Source organism: Primulina eburnea, chromosome 14 (assembly GCF_022965805.1).
Source record: "Primulina eburnea isolate SZY01 chromosome 14, ASM2296580v1, whole genome shotgun sequence".
Lineage (NCBI taxonomy): Eukaryota > Viridiplantae > Streptophyta > Magnoliopsida > Lamiales > Gesneriaceae > Primulina > Primulina eburnea.
In genome coordinates this window covers 10,317,240-10,333,607 of record NC_133114.1, presented here as the reverse complement: position 1 = coordinate 10,333,607, position 16,368 = coordinate 10,317,240, and the positions used below count along the sequence as shown (strand labels likewise).

The 16,368-nt window shown below is 35.3% G+C and overlaps 1 protein-coding gene and 3 long non-coding RNA genes across 4 annotated transcripts; 1 reads left to right on the top strand and 3 right to left on the bottom strand.

Moving 5' to 3' along the window:
- The first annotated feature begins 3,303 nt into the window (after positions 1 to 3,303).
- Positions 3,304 to 4,323, top strand: LOC140811155 (uncharacterized). Its single transcript, XM_073169030.1, has 2 exons — positions 3,304 to 3,645; positions 3,733 to 4,323. Exons 1-2 carry the CDS (start codon positions 3,304 to 3,306, stop codon positions 4,321 to 4,323), a joined length of 933 nt encoding a protein of 310 aa, XP_073025131.1.
- A 6,893-nt stretch (positions 4,324 to 11,216) lies between these two features.
- Positions 11,217 to 12,194, bottom strand: LOC140813270 (uncharacterized). The gene is made up of 3 exons (XR_012113870.1): positions 12,080 to 12,194; positions 11,899 to 11,938; positions 11,217 to 11,348 (listed from the first exon to the last, which is right to left on the bottom strand). It is a non-coding gene; the product is annotated as an uncharacterized lncRNA (long non-coding RNA).
- A 1,109-nt stretch (positions 12,195 to 13,303) lies between these two features.
- On the bottom strand, positions 13,304 to 14,281 carry LOC140813269 (uncharacterized). The gene is made up of 3 exons (XR_012113869.1): positions 14,167 to 14,281; positions 13,986 to 14,025; positions 13,304 to 13,435 (listed from the first exon to the last, which is right to left on the bottom strand). It is a non-coding gene; the product is annotated as an uncharacterized lncRNA (long non-coding RNA).
- Positions 14,282 to 15,390: 1,109 nt separating this feature from the next.
- LOC140813369 (uncharacterized) lies at positions 15,391 to 16,368 on the bottom strand. The gene is made up of 3 exons (XR_012113904.1): positions 16,254 to 16,368; positions 16,073 to 16,112; positions 15,391 to 15,522 (listed from the first exon to the last, which is right to left on the bottom strand). It is a non-coding gene; the product is annotated as an uncharacterized lncRNA (long non-coding RNA).

Here is a 16,368-nt window from a genome sequence, read left to right as displayed (position 1 = left end):
TGTATATATACGCATCGCGTGAGCGGGTGGTCTAGTAACATGAAAAAGAGAAGCTACTCTATATTTTCATACAAAAGAATGGACTAAATAATTGCCACTAACACATAAATATTTTTTGATGTATCTATCGACCATCGTAGGACCGAATCGACCTATGCATGACATTGTCTGTTGATCTTCCATACATGTGTGTAGTGTAGTAAAGAGTTTGACAGAAGGTCCCCTTTTTTTCCTAGAAAGTCACAATGGTTATAAAAATAAAAATTGGTTTGGTAAATTGTTTGAAATTTTACAAAGATTGGGATTTATAAAATCCTTTCAAGTCGGGGGTTTTATTATCCCGAATTACGTTAAATCACTTATTAACGTATAAAACAAGGTTTTACATTTTACATAAATAAAATATTGAGGATGCAATGTTTCGGTCGTGAGATGAGATTAATGATCTATAAAACACAAAGCGTCGAGACCAAGTTTAACAAATTTAAAAGTAAATAAATATTTTAAATTTTAATAAAATTTAAATTATCAAATATCAAAAAATAGACTGGATAACACACACACACACAAGAACGAACCATATAGCTCTTTTAAAACTTTATTTTGTCGTATTTGTGTTTATCTGACATTTTTATCCCGAGATTTACGCTTAAATCGTCATAATTTTATTTTTTGTGATCAAAAGGTGTAAAAAGTTTAATTTCTGAGATAATGTCAAAGAATTTAATGTCGAGTAGGAAGGCTTTCTGATAATGAAAATAGTAATTGACGAATAGTTTTTACTATCATCTAAGAATAAATATGATAAGTTTGAGGAAGTTTTATTATCTAGGAACAAATTTGGGCTAGAAATGTGATTTTTATTACATTTGAAGTTACGAAGATGAAGTTTTGGAAAAAGGAGAAAAATAGAAGTGGTCTTGGAACAAGACGTGATCACGCCTTGTGTCTGCTTTACTCTGTCTTGTAACTGTCATGAAACAAGGCTTAATCACGCCTTATCTCTACTTCACTTCTCCTTTGTTACTTACTACATGAGGGAGCTCGAATTGATAAAAATATCATATTTAAAAATATTAATTGTGGTATTTGATTTGTTGAATATTTTGGAGAAAAAAAAATTTTAAGATTAAGATAAGAAAGATTTGATAGAGATTTTATTCATAAAAAACTCAATCTTCTTTATTGATATATTACATCCTATCAAACAAGAAGATGATTTATTTATGTGATTGAATTTTTCTCTGTCTTCTATGTGATATACACCAAAAAGACTACAATCTAAAGGGGAATTTTCATCATTGAGACGTGAAGAACAAAGAGGAGAAGACGCACTGGACGAGAAAATTTACGCACAATCGCTGAGATTTTTTTGTTTTTGTTTTTGTTTTTATTTATTTAATTTCATGGATTCAAACATTAGGTTTTTTTCTAGCTTTGATTTTATGGAGTAGTCGTCTTATGACCGAGACCAAGATAGGGCCAAACTTGTGATCGTTATTTGCATATTGGATTGATTAGAGTTTTGATTTAGTTTATGTTATTGATTGATATTTGCATAGATCTCTTCCATTTAATCTAGCAAATTAATTGCACGGGTGTTGTTTGATCTTGACTCGAAAGAGAATAGATAGAGAATAACTTCAAAAGTATTTATCAACACATGCTAGAAATAGTAATCGGTTTCAGTGTACGATTTTAGGCAAAAGAGCTAGAATTCAATAGTTGTTGAATGCGTTTTTATTTAATTAAATTCAATTATAAATAGTTGAAATGTTAAATAAAAATAAGATTATTAATTCTAGAAATAGATTAATAATTAAGATAGAGAGTTTCATCATTCATTTAAAATAATTATCATTTGATCAAATCCAATACGTGACAATAACTGATGTTTGATATCATTTTGTGTTCCTGGTCATTTTATTTGAATTTCTTATAAGCTTAATCGCTTCTTTTATTTAGTCTAGATTAAATTAAATAATTTATATCATAATAATTCGATAATAATATCTGTGAGAACGACTTGAACTTCGTCCAACTATAATTATAATTTGTCTTAGTACACTTGCTAGTGTTCTCAACCAAAATTGTCGATATATATATATATATATATATATATATATATATATATATATATATATATATATATATCACACATATAATTTAAATTATTGCACAAATTCTCAAATTTTTTAAACAACAAAAATATCAAAACATAAAGTTGTAGAAAAGTTTTGACTAGGTAGGGTAATTAATTATTCATAAATGGCCACTTCAGTAATTTATTTCTTAATAGTGTATGGTCCCATTTTTTTTATTTTAAAAAATATTGTTTCTTAATAATATTTGGCCCTAAATTTGTTTAAAAAATATATTTTCATAACTTGTGATCCAAGGGCACTATAAAATTATTCAAATTTACTCAAATAGTTATGTGAAATCCATATATATCCCAAAAAAATATAATTTAAAGTCCAATTATATAATAGATAATATAAAAAATATATCCCTGGAGTAAAACCAGGCTAAGACTAAAATTACTTTATCGAATAATGTATTGTCTAAATTTACATTTTCTAAAATTTATTATTTTGTACATTTCGTTAAAATATTATAAATTATTATGTGCGAGATTTGTTTGTCGATAAATAAAATTTTTAAAGAAATATTTTTTTTACAAAATAAAAAGTTTATTATTTATATTTAATTTTGCTCGCCCTAACATAAATCATTGATCGACTCCTAATTCTTGGGGAGGGGGTTTCAAACTCTCGGAGCCACTTGAGCTATAAGCTAAGGGTAATTTATATGTTGGAAAAAACTCAATATGAAAGGTTTAACTTCTAATTACAGATATACAAACAAAACTGATACCAGCAATAAAATATCACATATTTAAAACGACTTAGAAGAGATCCTCATGTGTTTCCGAGGCGCGATTTTTGTGTTGTCAACTACGTCTGGTTATTTACAATGGCAATAAGAATAGCATATATTCTCTTTTAGTTAAAATTAAAATATTTATATTCAAAAGCATGTTTACACTATTTTCTTGGGATATTTATACAGGGATATAGTTGTCTATATTAAGAATGTGCATAGAAACAAAAGTGATTACGTGTATATTTGTAGTCAATATACGTGTCTACATATGTCTATAAATAGAACACACATGCATTACTGTAATTTTTTATTTTTGGTTCATAATAAAAAAGGCTTTCGCTCGTTGCTTGATGTTTTCTGATATGGTATCAGAGCGTAGAGCTTCGCGTCTCTGATTTCTTTCTTCGATTACCGCAAATGGTGAAGGGTAACAATATGGCTAATCCCCAGCCTAATCGCGGTGTTTCACAGGATTCGAGTAGCCCATTCTTCCTCCACAATGGAGATCATCCGGGGTTACTGCTCGTTTCTCATCAATTGACAGGTTCAAATTACAATACTTGGAGTCGATCGTTCGGTATGGCATTGACTGCTAAAAATAAGCTAGGTTTTATTGATGGAGATATTATTCGGCCACAAATTAATGATCTTTTGTATGGAGCATGGAATCGATGCAATAGCATGGTCATATCATGGATATTGAATTCAGTTAGCAAAGAAATTGCGGATAGCTTGATGTATCTGTCTACTGCTCGTGAAGTCTGGATAGATAAGCAGGAGCGATTCCTTGAAAGCAATGCTCCGTGAATTTTCCAGATTAAAAGGTTGTTAGCTAATTTGCATCAGGGATCTATGAATGTAAACATCTACTATACAAAACTGCGCATCCTTTGGGATGAATTGAAAGATTATCGACCTGTGACAGCTTGTACCTGTGGTTCGATGAAGGAATTGGCGTCTTATCACAATCAAGAGTGTGTAATGCAATTTTTGATGGGATTAAATGAGTCATATGCACAGATTCGTGCACAAGTACTTATGTTAGAGCCACTTCCTGTGATTTCGAAGGTTTTTGCCTTAGTTGTTCAAGAAGAAAGGCAGCGTTCTATTGGTATAAATTCCTCCAAAGCAGTGGTAGGCCAACCACTGGCTCTTGCATCACCGGCCTCAGTTATTACGCCTCTGTATAAGAAGTTCCAGAATATGAAAGGGGGAAAGCGTGATACATTAGTATGTTCGCATTGTGATTTCACTGGGCACACAGTTGATAAATGCTACAAGCTTCATGGATTCCCACCTGGACATCCAAAATTTAATCAACAACAACAAAAGGGGCGAGCATATGTATGTCAAGTCCATGCTCCTGCTCTTCAAGCCCCCAATTCAGAGCTAACAAGTCCTACAACAGATTCTTTAACTGCAGGTCAATGTAGATAGCTCATTGACTTCCTAACCACCAAACTTCAGACTGGAACTGGATTCATTCAAGATTCACAGCACAAGGGCCTATTGTATCTTGCTTCAATGGTATCAATTCTTTGTCTCCTTCCTTTACTTCTATATCACGTAAACATTGGGTGTTAGATACTGGAGCAACTCATCACATTTGTTGCAATATGTCTTCGTTTCACTCTTGTAAGAAAGTTGACTCCAAGGTTGTCTTGCCAAATAGTTTCACTATCTCGGTCACACATATTGGGACAGTTTGGTTGTCAAAAACTCTTTGTCTCACTGATGTACTATATGTTCCAAATTTTCATTTCAATTTTCTCTCTATCAGTTCTCTCACGAACCAAATTCCGTGCTTAGTGTATTTCCTGAATGATACTTGTCATATTCAGGATACTCATCACACGAAGACGATGGGGATGGGTAGACGAGTTGGCAACCTCTACGTTTTTGAAGATTCAGGTGTATCCCTGCCACTTTCTTGTAGTGTGTCCTACAATAATACTAATCTGTGGCATTTTCGATTGGGACACCCCCATTTTGATTGAATTTCTGTTGTAAACAATGAGTTGAAATTTAGCACAGCATGTAAAGATTTGTCACATTGTCCTGTTTTTCATCTTTCGAAGCAAAGGCGTTTACCTTTCGTTTCAAACAGTGTATTGAGTGAGTTTTCTTTTGATCTAGTGCATCTTGACATATGGGGTCCTTTTGCTTCAATATCAGTAGAAGGATACAAGTATTTTTTGACCATTGTTGATGATCATACCCGATTCACTTGGGTATATTTGCTAAGAAACAAATCTGATTTGTTGAACATATTTCCATCCTTTTACGAGCTGATTTTCACCCAGTTTAAAGCTCGCATTAAAGCTGTTCGTAGTGATAATGCCCCTGAGCTTAACTTTGCTGAGTTCTTTAAGGCAAAGGGCATTGTACACTATCATTCTTGTGTTGAGCGTCCCTAACAAAACTCTGTTGTTGAAAGAAAACACCAACACATATTGAATGTTGCTCGTGCTCTCCTGTTCCAATCAAATGTGCCACTAGGTTATTGGAGTGATTACATTCTTACTGCTGTTTATGGCATTAATCGCACACCTTCTTCGACTCTTTTACATAAAACACCTTTTGAGCGTTTGTATCGTAAGTATCTTTTGTATAATCACTTGAAAGTTTTTGGATGTTTGTGTTATGGTTCCACACTCCTCTCTTCTCGTCATAAGTTCTCTCCTCGTGCTATCAAGTCCATTTTTTTAGGCTATCCACCGAGGTATAAGGGGTATAAACTTTTAGATCTTGACACGAATGAAACATACATTTCGCGTGATTTCAACTTCCATGAAGATGTCTTCCCCTTTAAGGACTCTAAAGCACTTCCTCCTTCTGATTTTTTTTTTGTGACAGAGTGCTGCCTTCTCATGTCATTCCTCAAGATAATTCTAATATCTCATATTATTCGACACGTTCTCAACGCCAAGTCACTCGTCCATCACACCTTTGTGATTACCATTGCTTTCTTACAACTTCTCCCTTACCACCTTCCACAACACATCCTCTTTGTACAGTCCTTGATTCAAAGAGGCTCTCTTCTTCATTCCATGCCTTGGTCAATAATATTTCTTCCATCATTGAACCTGATACATTTTCCCAAGCTGTTGTGATTCCTGAATGGAGACAGGCTATGGTCGAAGAGCTCAATGCTTTGGAAGACAATAAGACTTGGTCTGTAGTTCCTTTGCCACCCGAGAAATCTGTCATTGGTTGTCGTTGGGTTTATAAGGCCAAGTTCAGCTGATGGAGTCTTACAGCGTTATAAAGCCCGCCTTGTTGCCAAAGGGTATACACAACAAGAGGGGATTGATTACCTTGAGTGTAACGCCCAGACATTCGTATGCATATGATGTAAGGTAATGATTATGATTAAGTATGGTCATTATTCCTCTTATGGTTTATTATGATGAACGTTTGGGATATGCTATGTAATGGTGATGGTTTATGGCTTCAAGATATGATATGAATGGTATTGAATGATTTAGAATGAAACCGAGAATGTATGGGTAGAATAGAAAGTTTATATTTAGCCAAATAAGTAATAGAAGTGCTAAAACTGTATGAAACTGTGACAGTAGTTGTGGTTTTTAGCATATATATATGGTAGTGCAATTATATACATTTTGATTGAAAGGAGTTAAACTTTTCAAGATGCCTCTAATGTGTTTGATAAAATGCTTGAATGAAGTTTTATATGATTGAATGATTGGATTGATAGTGATAGTAGCGGTGTTGCCTCTGGCAATTCTAAATCCGCAATGTAATTGGCCAATTAACGATGAAAACATGTACTCATTTATAAGATGTATTTTATGCAGAGGTACGTGTCTCTCTTATAAGATTCGTTTTTAGGAAGAGGGTTAGCAATGAATGAACTATCTTATAAGAACTATCAATTCTTCAGTTGATCAATGAAATGAATATCATCCCTATGTATTGTTGTATTATGATTCTTGACGGATGATATTAATGGTGATTCGACATTTATGAAATGAGAAGGATAATGTTTTCAAGAAAATGAAATTGAGGCTATTTCTTTTATGTTTTACAATAAAATGATATATATGTATCTTGTTAGTATTGATTCCATTTGCTGAGTTTTATACTCATTCCAGTTATGTTCATGTGATGCAGGCACATGTAAGAAAGACTGATCATCCCTGAGTTGTCGAAGCGAGAGAAGGGAATATGCCAAACTTTGGAGATTTTGAATGGATGTTATTTTGTTATTGTCAAGTTTTTGGCTAGTTTGGAAAACATTGAAAATCTTGTTTTGTGCTTTGGATTTGGCAAGATGTGTAGATACTTTACTTACTGGTATCTGATGTATATGAAAATCTTTTGCTTGTGTATTATGTGTTGTTTGAGACAGGTGGCATGTCCTATTTACGGGGAGATGCTGCCCAAATTTTTTTAGATTAACACATCTCTCCAAATATATTTTAAAGATTCCGAATTAGTTACGCATTTTAGTCACAAGTGTTACATTTAGAGACATTCGTATGCATATGATGTAAGGTAATGATTATGATTAAGTATGGTCATTATTCCTTTTATGGTTTATTATGATGAACGTTTGAGATATGCTATGTAATGGTGATGGTTTATGGCTTCAAGATATGATATGAATGGTATTGAATGATTTAGAATGAAACCGAGAATGTATGGGTAGAATAGAAAGTTGATATTTAGCCAAATAAGTAATAGAAGTGCTAAAACTGTATGAAACTGTGGCAGTAGTTGTGGTTTTTAGCATAATGTTTTGTATGTTGATCCAAATGATGTGAGGCCACTTTCATTAGAAAGATAAGACATAAGGCTATAACTTTCTTATTTTGAGTTTTGTCCAAATCATTGTGGAAGACTAGCCAAAAGCGCCCCGAAGTGTGTTGTGTGTATCGTCGTTCCTCCTGTGACACATGTTGGGAGATTGAGCATAACATTTTACTCAGACCTCCAAATGATCTGAAATTTGGAGGGATTCAAGATAAGACATAGCGCTACAACTTTGTAGTTTACCATTTTTTCAAATTAAGACGGGAAGAGGCGTTTCGGAGGCGATCTTTGAGGAGGCTGAGCGCAGAGCGGCGCCCGAGCAGTAAGAAACTACCGCCCGAGCACCATTGGTTCTGAAATTTTGGTCTGGGACAGTATGGTCCGCGCTAGGGAGGTAATATATGACCGCCCGAGCGCCCAGCACAATACAAAAACCGTGTTTTGGGTGTTTTAAGGTATAAAATCGGTTGAGACACAACTTTTCCTCATTTCTCTTCTTTTCTTTCTGTTCACCAACGATTCCAAGCTAGGGTTATGCATTTTCTTCTTATCCTTTCTTTCAATCAAGCATATTAATCTTCAATCCGGAGTTGGAACTTCATCTTTTTAGCGAAAGGAGCAAAGGTAAGTGAATTTCTTCTTGTTCTTGAGTTATTGAAGATGGTGGAGTTAGGATTGATAGTTGTGATAGATGTATTGGGTTAAATGGTCATCTAATGTTATTATTTTGGAGTTGATGGTTAGTTATTGGATTTATTATTGTAGGAACACCATCAAGATTTAGGAAATCAAGTGTCCAAGTGTAGTAAGTGGAATCATTTCTTCAATGCACCACATGATCCTATATGTATGTGTTTTGATGATTTTATGATGTTAACTCCTTTCAAATTCCATTCATGATATATATATATATATATATATATATATATATATATATATATATATATATATATATATATATATATATATATATATATATGTAAATATGTATATATGATAGTGCAATTATATGCATTTTGATTGAAAGGAGTTAAACTTTTCAAGATGCCTCTAATGTGTTTGATAAAATGCTTGAATGAAGTTTTATATGATTGAATGATTGGATTGATAGTGATAGTAGCGGTGTTGCCTCTGGCAATTCTAAATCCGCAATGTAATTGGCCAATTAACGATGAAACATGTGCTCTCTTATAAGATGCATTTTATGCAGAGGTACATGTCCCTCATATAAGATTCGTTTTTACGAAGAGGGTTAGCAATGAATGAACTATCTTATAAGAACTATCAATTCTTCAGTTGATCAATGAAATGAATATCATCCCTATGTATTGTTGTATTATGATTCTTGACGGATGATGTGACACCCTGACCCGTAACGATAAAATACACAGCGGAAATTAAAAATTTTCTTTCAAATGGAAGGAGTTTCAAAATACATTTCATAAAAATGTTTACAAAATAATCACATGATCATTCAAATGACAAAGAAAAAGTACAAAACATCATTCCTATGATCATGCCATCAAAATCATCCTTCCATCGGTGTATGCATATGACCCCCTGTCCACAGTCAACGTCTCGGGCCTCCACTCTGATCTGCATCACATGAAATAACTGAAATGAGAATAAATCTCAGCAAGTGGAACTCTTACATAGCAATGATACATAGTATACTCTGTAAAACATGACTTTGAAATCATAAATACCATCAACTCTGAAACATGAATACTGTAGCAATAACTGTAGCAATAACATAGCAATATGATGATATTCTCTTTTCTCTGGTTGGATTGATATCAAGAGTATCTCTGCTCTGGTGCTAATATCCCTATCGATATAAACCGATAACTCTGAGGGATAAAAGACTATGGTCGATGATCATCTAATTGCATGCAATCTCTGACTATGTATCTATCAATCCAATAAAAACATTTAAACTCTCAATAGCATTTAAAGCCGTCGTTTCGCAATCTTTTATTTTCTCTTGTATTCCCTTTGAACAATAATGAGACATAAAAGCCTCCAATATACATATCAATGAAATTAATACATAACAATGAATCAATTGAAGGGAATAACACATTAAAACCTTTGAAACACAATACATATAACATCATGTGAGCACAAAGGATGAAATTCCACTTACTACCCAATAGAACACCTCAAATAAGCTCTTGGTTCACCACCTACAACAATAATCCATAAATAACACCAACATCAACTCTATATCCAAGAATCCATAACAATAAATCCATAAATCCACAAGAATAACAAACTCAAGTCAACTCTTAACTCAAAACCTTAAAAGAATCGCACCAAAAGCTTACCTAAGCTTCCTAGCACCAAGGAGAACGTCGATCTCAACTCGAATCGTCAAAAAGAAGCTTGGATTGAAGATAGGAAATGAAATAAATGGAAGAAAACCCTAAGAAATGGAGAGAATTCGAAATGAAAGAGAAGAGAAAAAGGTAAAGTGATGGCCAACCACTCCAAAAAACAACTAAATATCTCGCCCATACCTCCACCGCGGGTGCGCCAACACAAGGACCGCGGGTGCACCAAGCCTACGACCAAAAACCATTTTCTGAACCACTGGGACCGCGGGTGCGGTCCTTACATGACCGCGGGTGCGCTCCACCTTCGGACCAAATCTTACTCTGCGCACAGCTTCTTCAAAGATCGCCTCAGAAACGCCTCTTCCCGTCCGAATTAGAAAAAGTGGAAACTACAAAGTTGTAGCTCTATGTCTTATCTTGACGCCCTCAAAATTTCAGAGCATTTGGAGGTCTGAGTAAAAAGTTATGCTAAATCTCCCAACATGTGTCACTGGAAGAACGTCGAAACACACAACACACTTCGGGACACTTTTGGCTTACCTTCCACAATGATTTGAACAAAACTCAAAATAATAAAGTTATAGCCTTATGTCTTATCTAACTACTCCAATTGGCCTCACCTCATTTGGATCAATATACCATTTATCATGAATTTAATTGTAACGCCGCTACAATAACACTGCACATCATCTATAACCAACCATACTATAAATCATAAATCGAAACTCTTAACATCCAAACTTTACTTAAACTTACCCAAATAGCCAATAATCATACAAAATCTTAAACCATACCGTACACCGGGCTCGGCTATTACAATCTCCCCTCCTTAGAGGAATTTCGTCCCCGAAATTGACGTCACTACACGAACAACTCAGGATACCTCTCTCTCAGTAACTTGCCGAACTCGTCGACAACTCTCGAGGAAGAACTATCCTCACCCTCTACTGCTTTCCTCTTAGGTGGCATTCTCTACTCTACAATGTGCTCACAAAAGACATATCAATAGATAACAATGGATAGATGCAAAGAAAACATACCCGGACAGTTGAAAGTAGACGAAGTCATATGCATTGGCCCGAAGAACACCGCTCTAATACCACTAAATGTGACACCTTGACCCGTAACGATAAAATACACAGCGGAAATTAAAATTTTTTTTTCAAATGGAAGGAGTTTCAAAATACATTTCATAAAAATGTTTACAAAATAATCACATGATCATTCAAATGACAAAGCAAAAGTACAAAACATCATTCCTATGATCATGCCATCAAAATCATCCTTCCATCGGTGTATGCATATGACCCCCTGTCCACAGTCAACGTCCCGGGCCTCCACTCTGATCTGCATCACATGAAATAACTGAAATGAGAATAAATCTCAGCAAGTGGAACTCTTACATAGCAATGATACATAGTATACTCTGTAAAACATGACTTTGAAATCATAAATAGCATCAACTCTGAAACATGAATACTGTAGCAATAACTGTAGCAATAACATAGCAATAGGATGGTATTCTCTTTTCTCTGGTTGGATTGATATCAATAGTATCTCTGCTCTGGTGCTAATATCCCTATCGATATAAACCGATAACTCTGAGGGATAAAAGCCTATGGTCGATGATCATCTAATTGCATGCAATCTCTGACTATGTATCTATCAATCCAATAAAAACATTTAAACTCTCAATAGCATTTAAAGCCGTCGTTTCGCAATCTTTTATTTTCTCTTGTATTCCCTTTGAACAATAATGAGACATAAAAGCCTCCAATATACATATCAATGAAATTAATACATAACAATGAATCAATTGAAGGGAATAACACATTAAAACCTTTGAAACACAATACATATAACATCATGTGAGCACAAAGGATGAAATTCCACTTACTACCCAATAGAACACCTCAAATAAGCTCTTGGTTCACCACCTACAACAATAATCCATAAATAACACCAACATCAACTCTATATCCAAGAATCCATAACAATAAATCCATAAATCCACAAGAATAACAAACTCAAGTCAACTCTTAACTCAAAACCTTAAAAGAATCGCACCAAAAGCTTACCTAAGCTTCCTAGCACCAAGGAGAACGTCGATCTCAACTCGAATCGTCAAAAAGAAGCTTGGATTGAAGATAGGAAATGAAATAAATGGAAGAAAACCCTAAGAAATGGAGAGAATTCGAAATGAAAGAGAAGAGAAAAAGGTAAAGTGATGGCCAACCACTCCAAAAAACAACTAAATATCTCGCCCATACCTCCACCGCGGGTGCGCCAACACAAGGACCGCGGGTGCACCAAGCCTACGACCAAAAACCATTTTCTGAACCACTGGGACCGCGGGTGCGGTCCTTACATGACCGCGGGTGCGCTCCACCTTCGGACCAAATCTTACTCTGCGCACAGCTTCTTCAAAGATCGCCTCAGAAACGCCTCTTCCCGTCCGAATTAGAAAAAGTGGAAACTACAAAGTTGTAGCTCTATGTCTTATCTTGACGCCCTCAAAATTTCAGAGCATTTGGAGGTCTGAGTAAAAAGTTATGCTAAATCTCCCAACATGTGTCACTGGAAGAACGTCGAAACACACAACACACTTCGGGACACTTTTGGCTTACCTTCCACAATGATTTGAACAAAACTCAAAATAATAAAGTTATAGCTTTATGTCTTATCTAACTACTCCAATTGGCCTCACCTCATTTGGATCAATATACCATTTATCATGAATTTAATTGTAACGCCGCTACAATAACACTGCACATCATCTATAACCAACCATACTATAAATCATAAATCGAAACTCTTAACATCCAAACTTTACTTAAACTTACCCAAATAGCCAATAATCATACAAAATCTTAAACCATACCGTACACCGGGCTCGGCTATTACAATCTCCCCTCCTTAGAGGAATTTCGTCCCCGAAATTGACGTCACTACACGAACAACTCAGGATACCTCTCTCTCAGTAACTTGCCGAACTCGTCGACAACTCTCGAGGAAGAACTATCCTCACCCTCTACTGCTTTCCTCTTAGGTGGCATTCTCTACTCTACAATGTGCTCACAAAAGACATATCAATAGATAACAATGGATAGATGCAAAGAAAACATACCCGGACAGTTGAAAGTAGACGAAGTCATATGCATTGGCCCGAAGAACACCGCTCTAATACCACTAAATGTGACACCTTGACCCGTAACGATAAAATACACAGCGGAAATTAAAATTTTTTTTTCAAATGGAAGGAGTTTCAAAATACATTTCATAAAAATGTTTACAAAATAATCACATGATCATTCAAATGACAAAGCAAAAGTACAAAACATCATTCCTATGATCATGCCATCAAAATCATCCTTCCATCGGTGTATGCATATGACCCCCTGTCCACAGTCAACGTCCCGGGCCTCCACTCTGATCTGCATCACATGAAATAACTGAAATGAGAATAAATCTCAGCAAGTGGAACTCTTACATAGCAATGATACATAGTATACTCTGTAAAACATGACTTTGAAATCATAAATAGCATCAACTCTGAAACATGAATACTGTAGCAATAACTGTAGCAATAACATAGCAATAGGATGGTATTCTCTTTTCTCTGGTTGGATTGATATCAATAGTATCTCTGCTCTGGTGCTAATATCCCTATCGATATAAACCGATAACTCTGAGGGATAAAAGCCTATGGTCGATGATCATCTAATTGCATGCAATCTCTGACTATGTATCTATCAATCCAATAAAAACATTTAAACTCTCAATAGCATTTAAAGCCGTCGTTTCGCAATCTTTTATTTTCTCTTGTATTCCCTTTGAACAATAATGAGACATAAAAGCCTCCAATATACATATCAATGAAATTAATACATAACAATGAATCAATTGAAGGGAATAACACATTAAAACCTTTGAAACACAATACATATAACATCATGTGAGCACAAAGGATGAAATTCCACTTACTACCCAATAGAACACCTCAAATAAGCTCTTGGTTCACCACCTACAACAATAATCCATAAATAACACCAACATCAACTCTATATCCAAGAATCCATAACAATAAATCCATAAATCCACAAGAATAACAAACTCAAGTCAACTCTTAACTCAAAACCTTAAAAGAATCGCACCAAAAGCTTACCTAAGCTTCCTAGCACCAAGGAGAACGTCGATCTCAACTCGAATCGTCAAAAAGAAGCTTGGATTGAAGATAGGAAATGAAATAAATGGAAGAAAACCCTAAGAAATGGAGAGAATTCGAAATGAAAGAGAAGAGAAAAAGGTAAAGTGATGGCCAACCACTCCAAAAAACAACTAAATATCTCGCCCATACCTCCACCGCGGGTGCGCCAACACAAGGACCGCGGGTGCACCAAGCCTACGACCAAAAACCATTTTCTGAACCACTGGGACCGCGGGTGCGGTCCTTACATGACCGCGGGTGCGCTCCACCTTCGGACCAAATCTTACTCTGCGCACAGCTTCTTCAAAGATCGCCTCAGAAACGCCTCTTCCCGTCCGAATTAGAAAAAGTGGAAACTACAAAGTTGTAGCTCTATGTCTTATCTTGACGCCCTCAAAATTTCAGAGCATTTGGAGGTCTGAGTAAAAAGTTATGCTAAATCTCCCAACATGTGTCACTGGAAGAACGTCGAAACACACAACACACTTCGGGACACTTTTGGCTTACCTTCCACAATGATTTGAACAAAACTCAAAATAATAAAGTTATAGCTTTATGTCTTATCTAACTACTCCAATTGGCCTCACCTCATTTGGATCAATATACCATTTATCATGAATTTAATTGTAACGCCGCTACAATAACACTGCACATCATCTATAACCAACCATACTATAAATCATAAATCGAAACTCTTAACATCCAAACTTTACTTAAACTTACCCAAATAGCCAATAATCATACAAAATCTTAAACCATACCGTACACCGGGCTCGGCTATTACAATCTCCCCTCCTTAGAGGAATTTCGTCCCCGAAATTGACGTCACTACACGAACAACTCAGGATACCTCTCTCTCAGTAACTTGCCGAACTCGTCGACAACTCTCGAGGAAGAACTATCCTCACCCTCTACTGCTTTCCTCTTAGGTGGCATTCTCTACTCTACAATGTGCTCACAAAAGACATATCAATAGATAACAATGGATAGATGCAAAGAAAACATACCCGGACAGTTGAAAGTAGACGAAGTCATATGCATTGGCCCGAAGAACACCGCTCTAATACCACTAAATGTGACACCTTGACCCGTAACGATAAAATACACAGCGGAAATTAAAATTTTTTTTTCAAATGGAAGGAGTTTCAAAATACATTTCATAAAAATGTTTACAAAATAATCACATGATCATTCAAATGACAAAGCAAAAGTACAAAACATCATTCCTATGATCATGCCATCAAAATCATCCTTCCATCGGTGTATGCATATGACCCCCTGTCCACAGTCAACGTCCCGGGCCTCCACTCTGATCTGCATCACATGAAATAACTGAAATGAGAATAAATCTCAGCAAGTGGAACTCTTACATAGCAATGATACATAGTATACTCTGTAAAACATGACTTTGAAATCATAAATAGCATCAACTCTGAAACATGAATACTGTAGCAATAACTGTAGCAATAACATAGCAATAGGATGGTATTCTCTTTTCTCTGGTTGGATTGATATCAATAGTATCTCTGCTCTGGTGCTAATATCCCTATCGATATAAACCGATAACTCTGAGGGATAAAAGCCTATGGTCGATGATCATCTAATTGCATGCAATCTCTGACTATGTATCTATCAATCCAATAAAAACATTTAAACTCTCAATAGCATTTAAAGCCGTCGTTTCGCAATCTTTTATTTTCTCTTGTATTCCCTTTGAACAATAATGAGACATAAAAGCCTCCAATATACATATCAATGAAATTAATACATAACAATGAATCAATTGAAGGGAATAACACATTAAAACCTTTGAAACACAATACATATAACATCATGTGAGCACAAAGGATGAAATTCCACTTACTACCCAATAGAACACCTCAAATAAGCTCTTGGTTCACCACCTACAACAATAATCCATAAATAACACCAACATCAACTCTATATCCAAGAATCCATAACAATAAATCCATAAATCCACAAGAATAACAAACTCAAGTCAACTCTTGACTCAAAACCTTAAAAGAATCGCACCAAAAGCTTACCTAAGCTTCCTAGCACCAAGGAGAACGTCGATCTCAACTCGAATCGTCAAAAAGAAGCTTGGATTGAAGATAGGAAATGAAATAAATGGAAGAAAACCCTAAGAAATGGAGAGAA

What these genes read in the sequence shown, in the direction of transcription:
- LOC140811155 (XM_073169030.1), top strand. Translation starts at nt 3,304, where the DNA reads ATGGTGAAGGGTAACAATATGGCTAATCCCCAGCCTAATCGCGGTGTT. An exon ending in ATCTGTCTACTGCTCGTGAA is followed by an intron (nt 3,646 to 3,732) that starts GTCTGGATAGAT and finishes AATTTGCATCAG; the next exon opens with GGATCTATGAATGTAAACAT.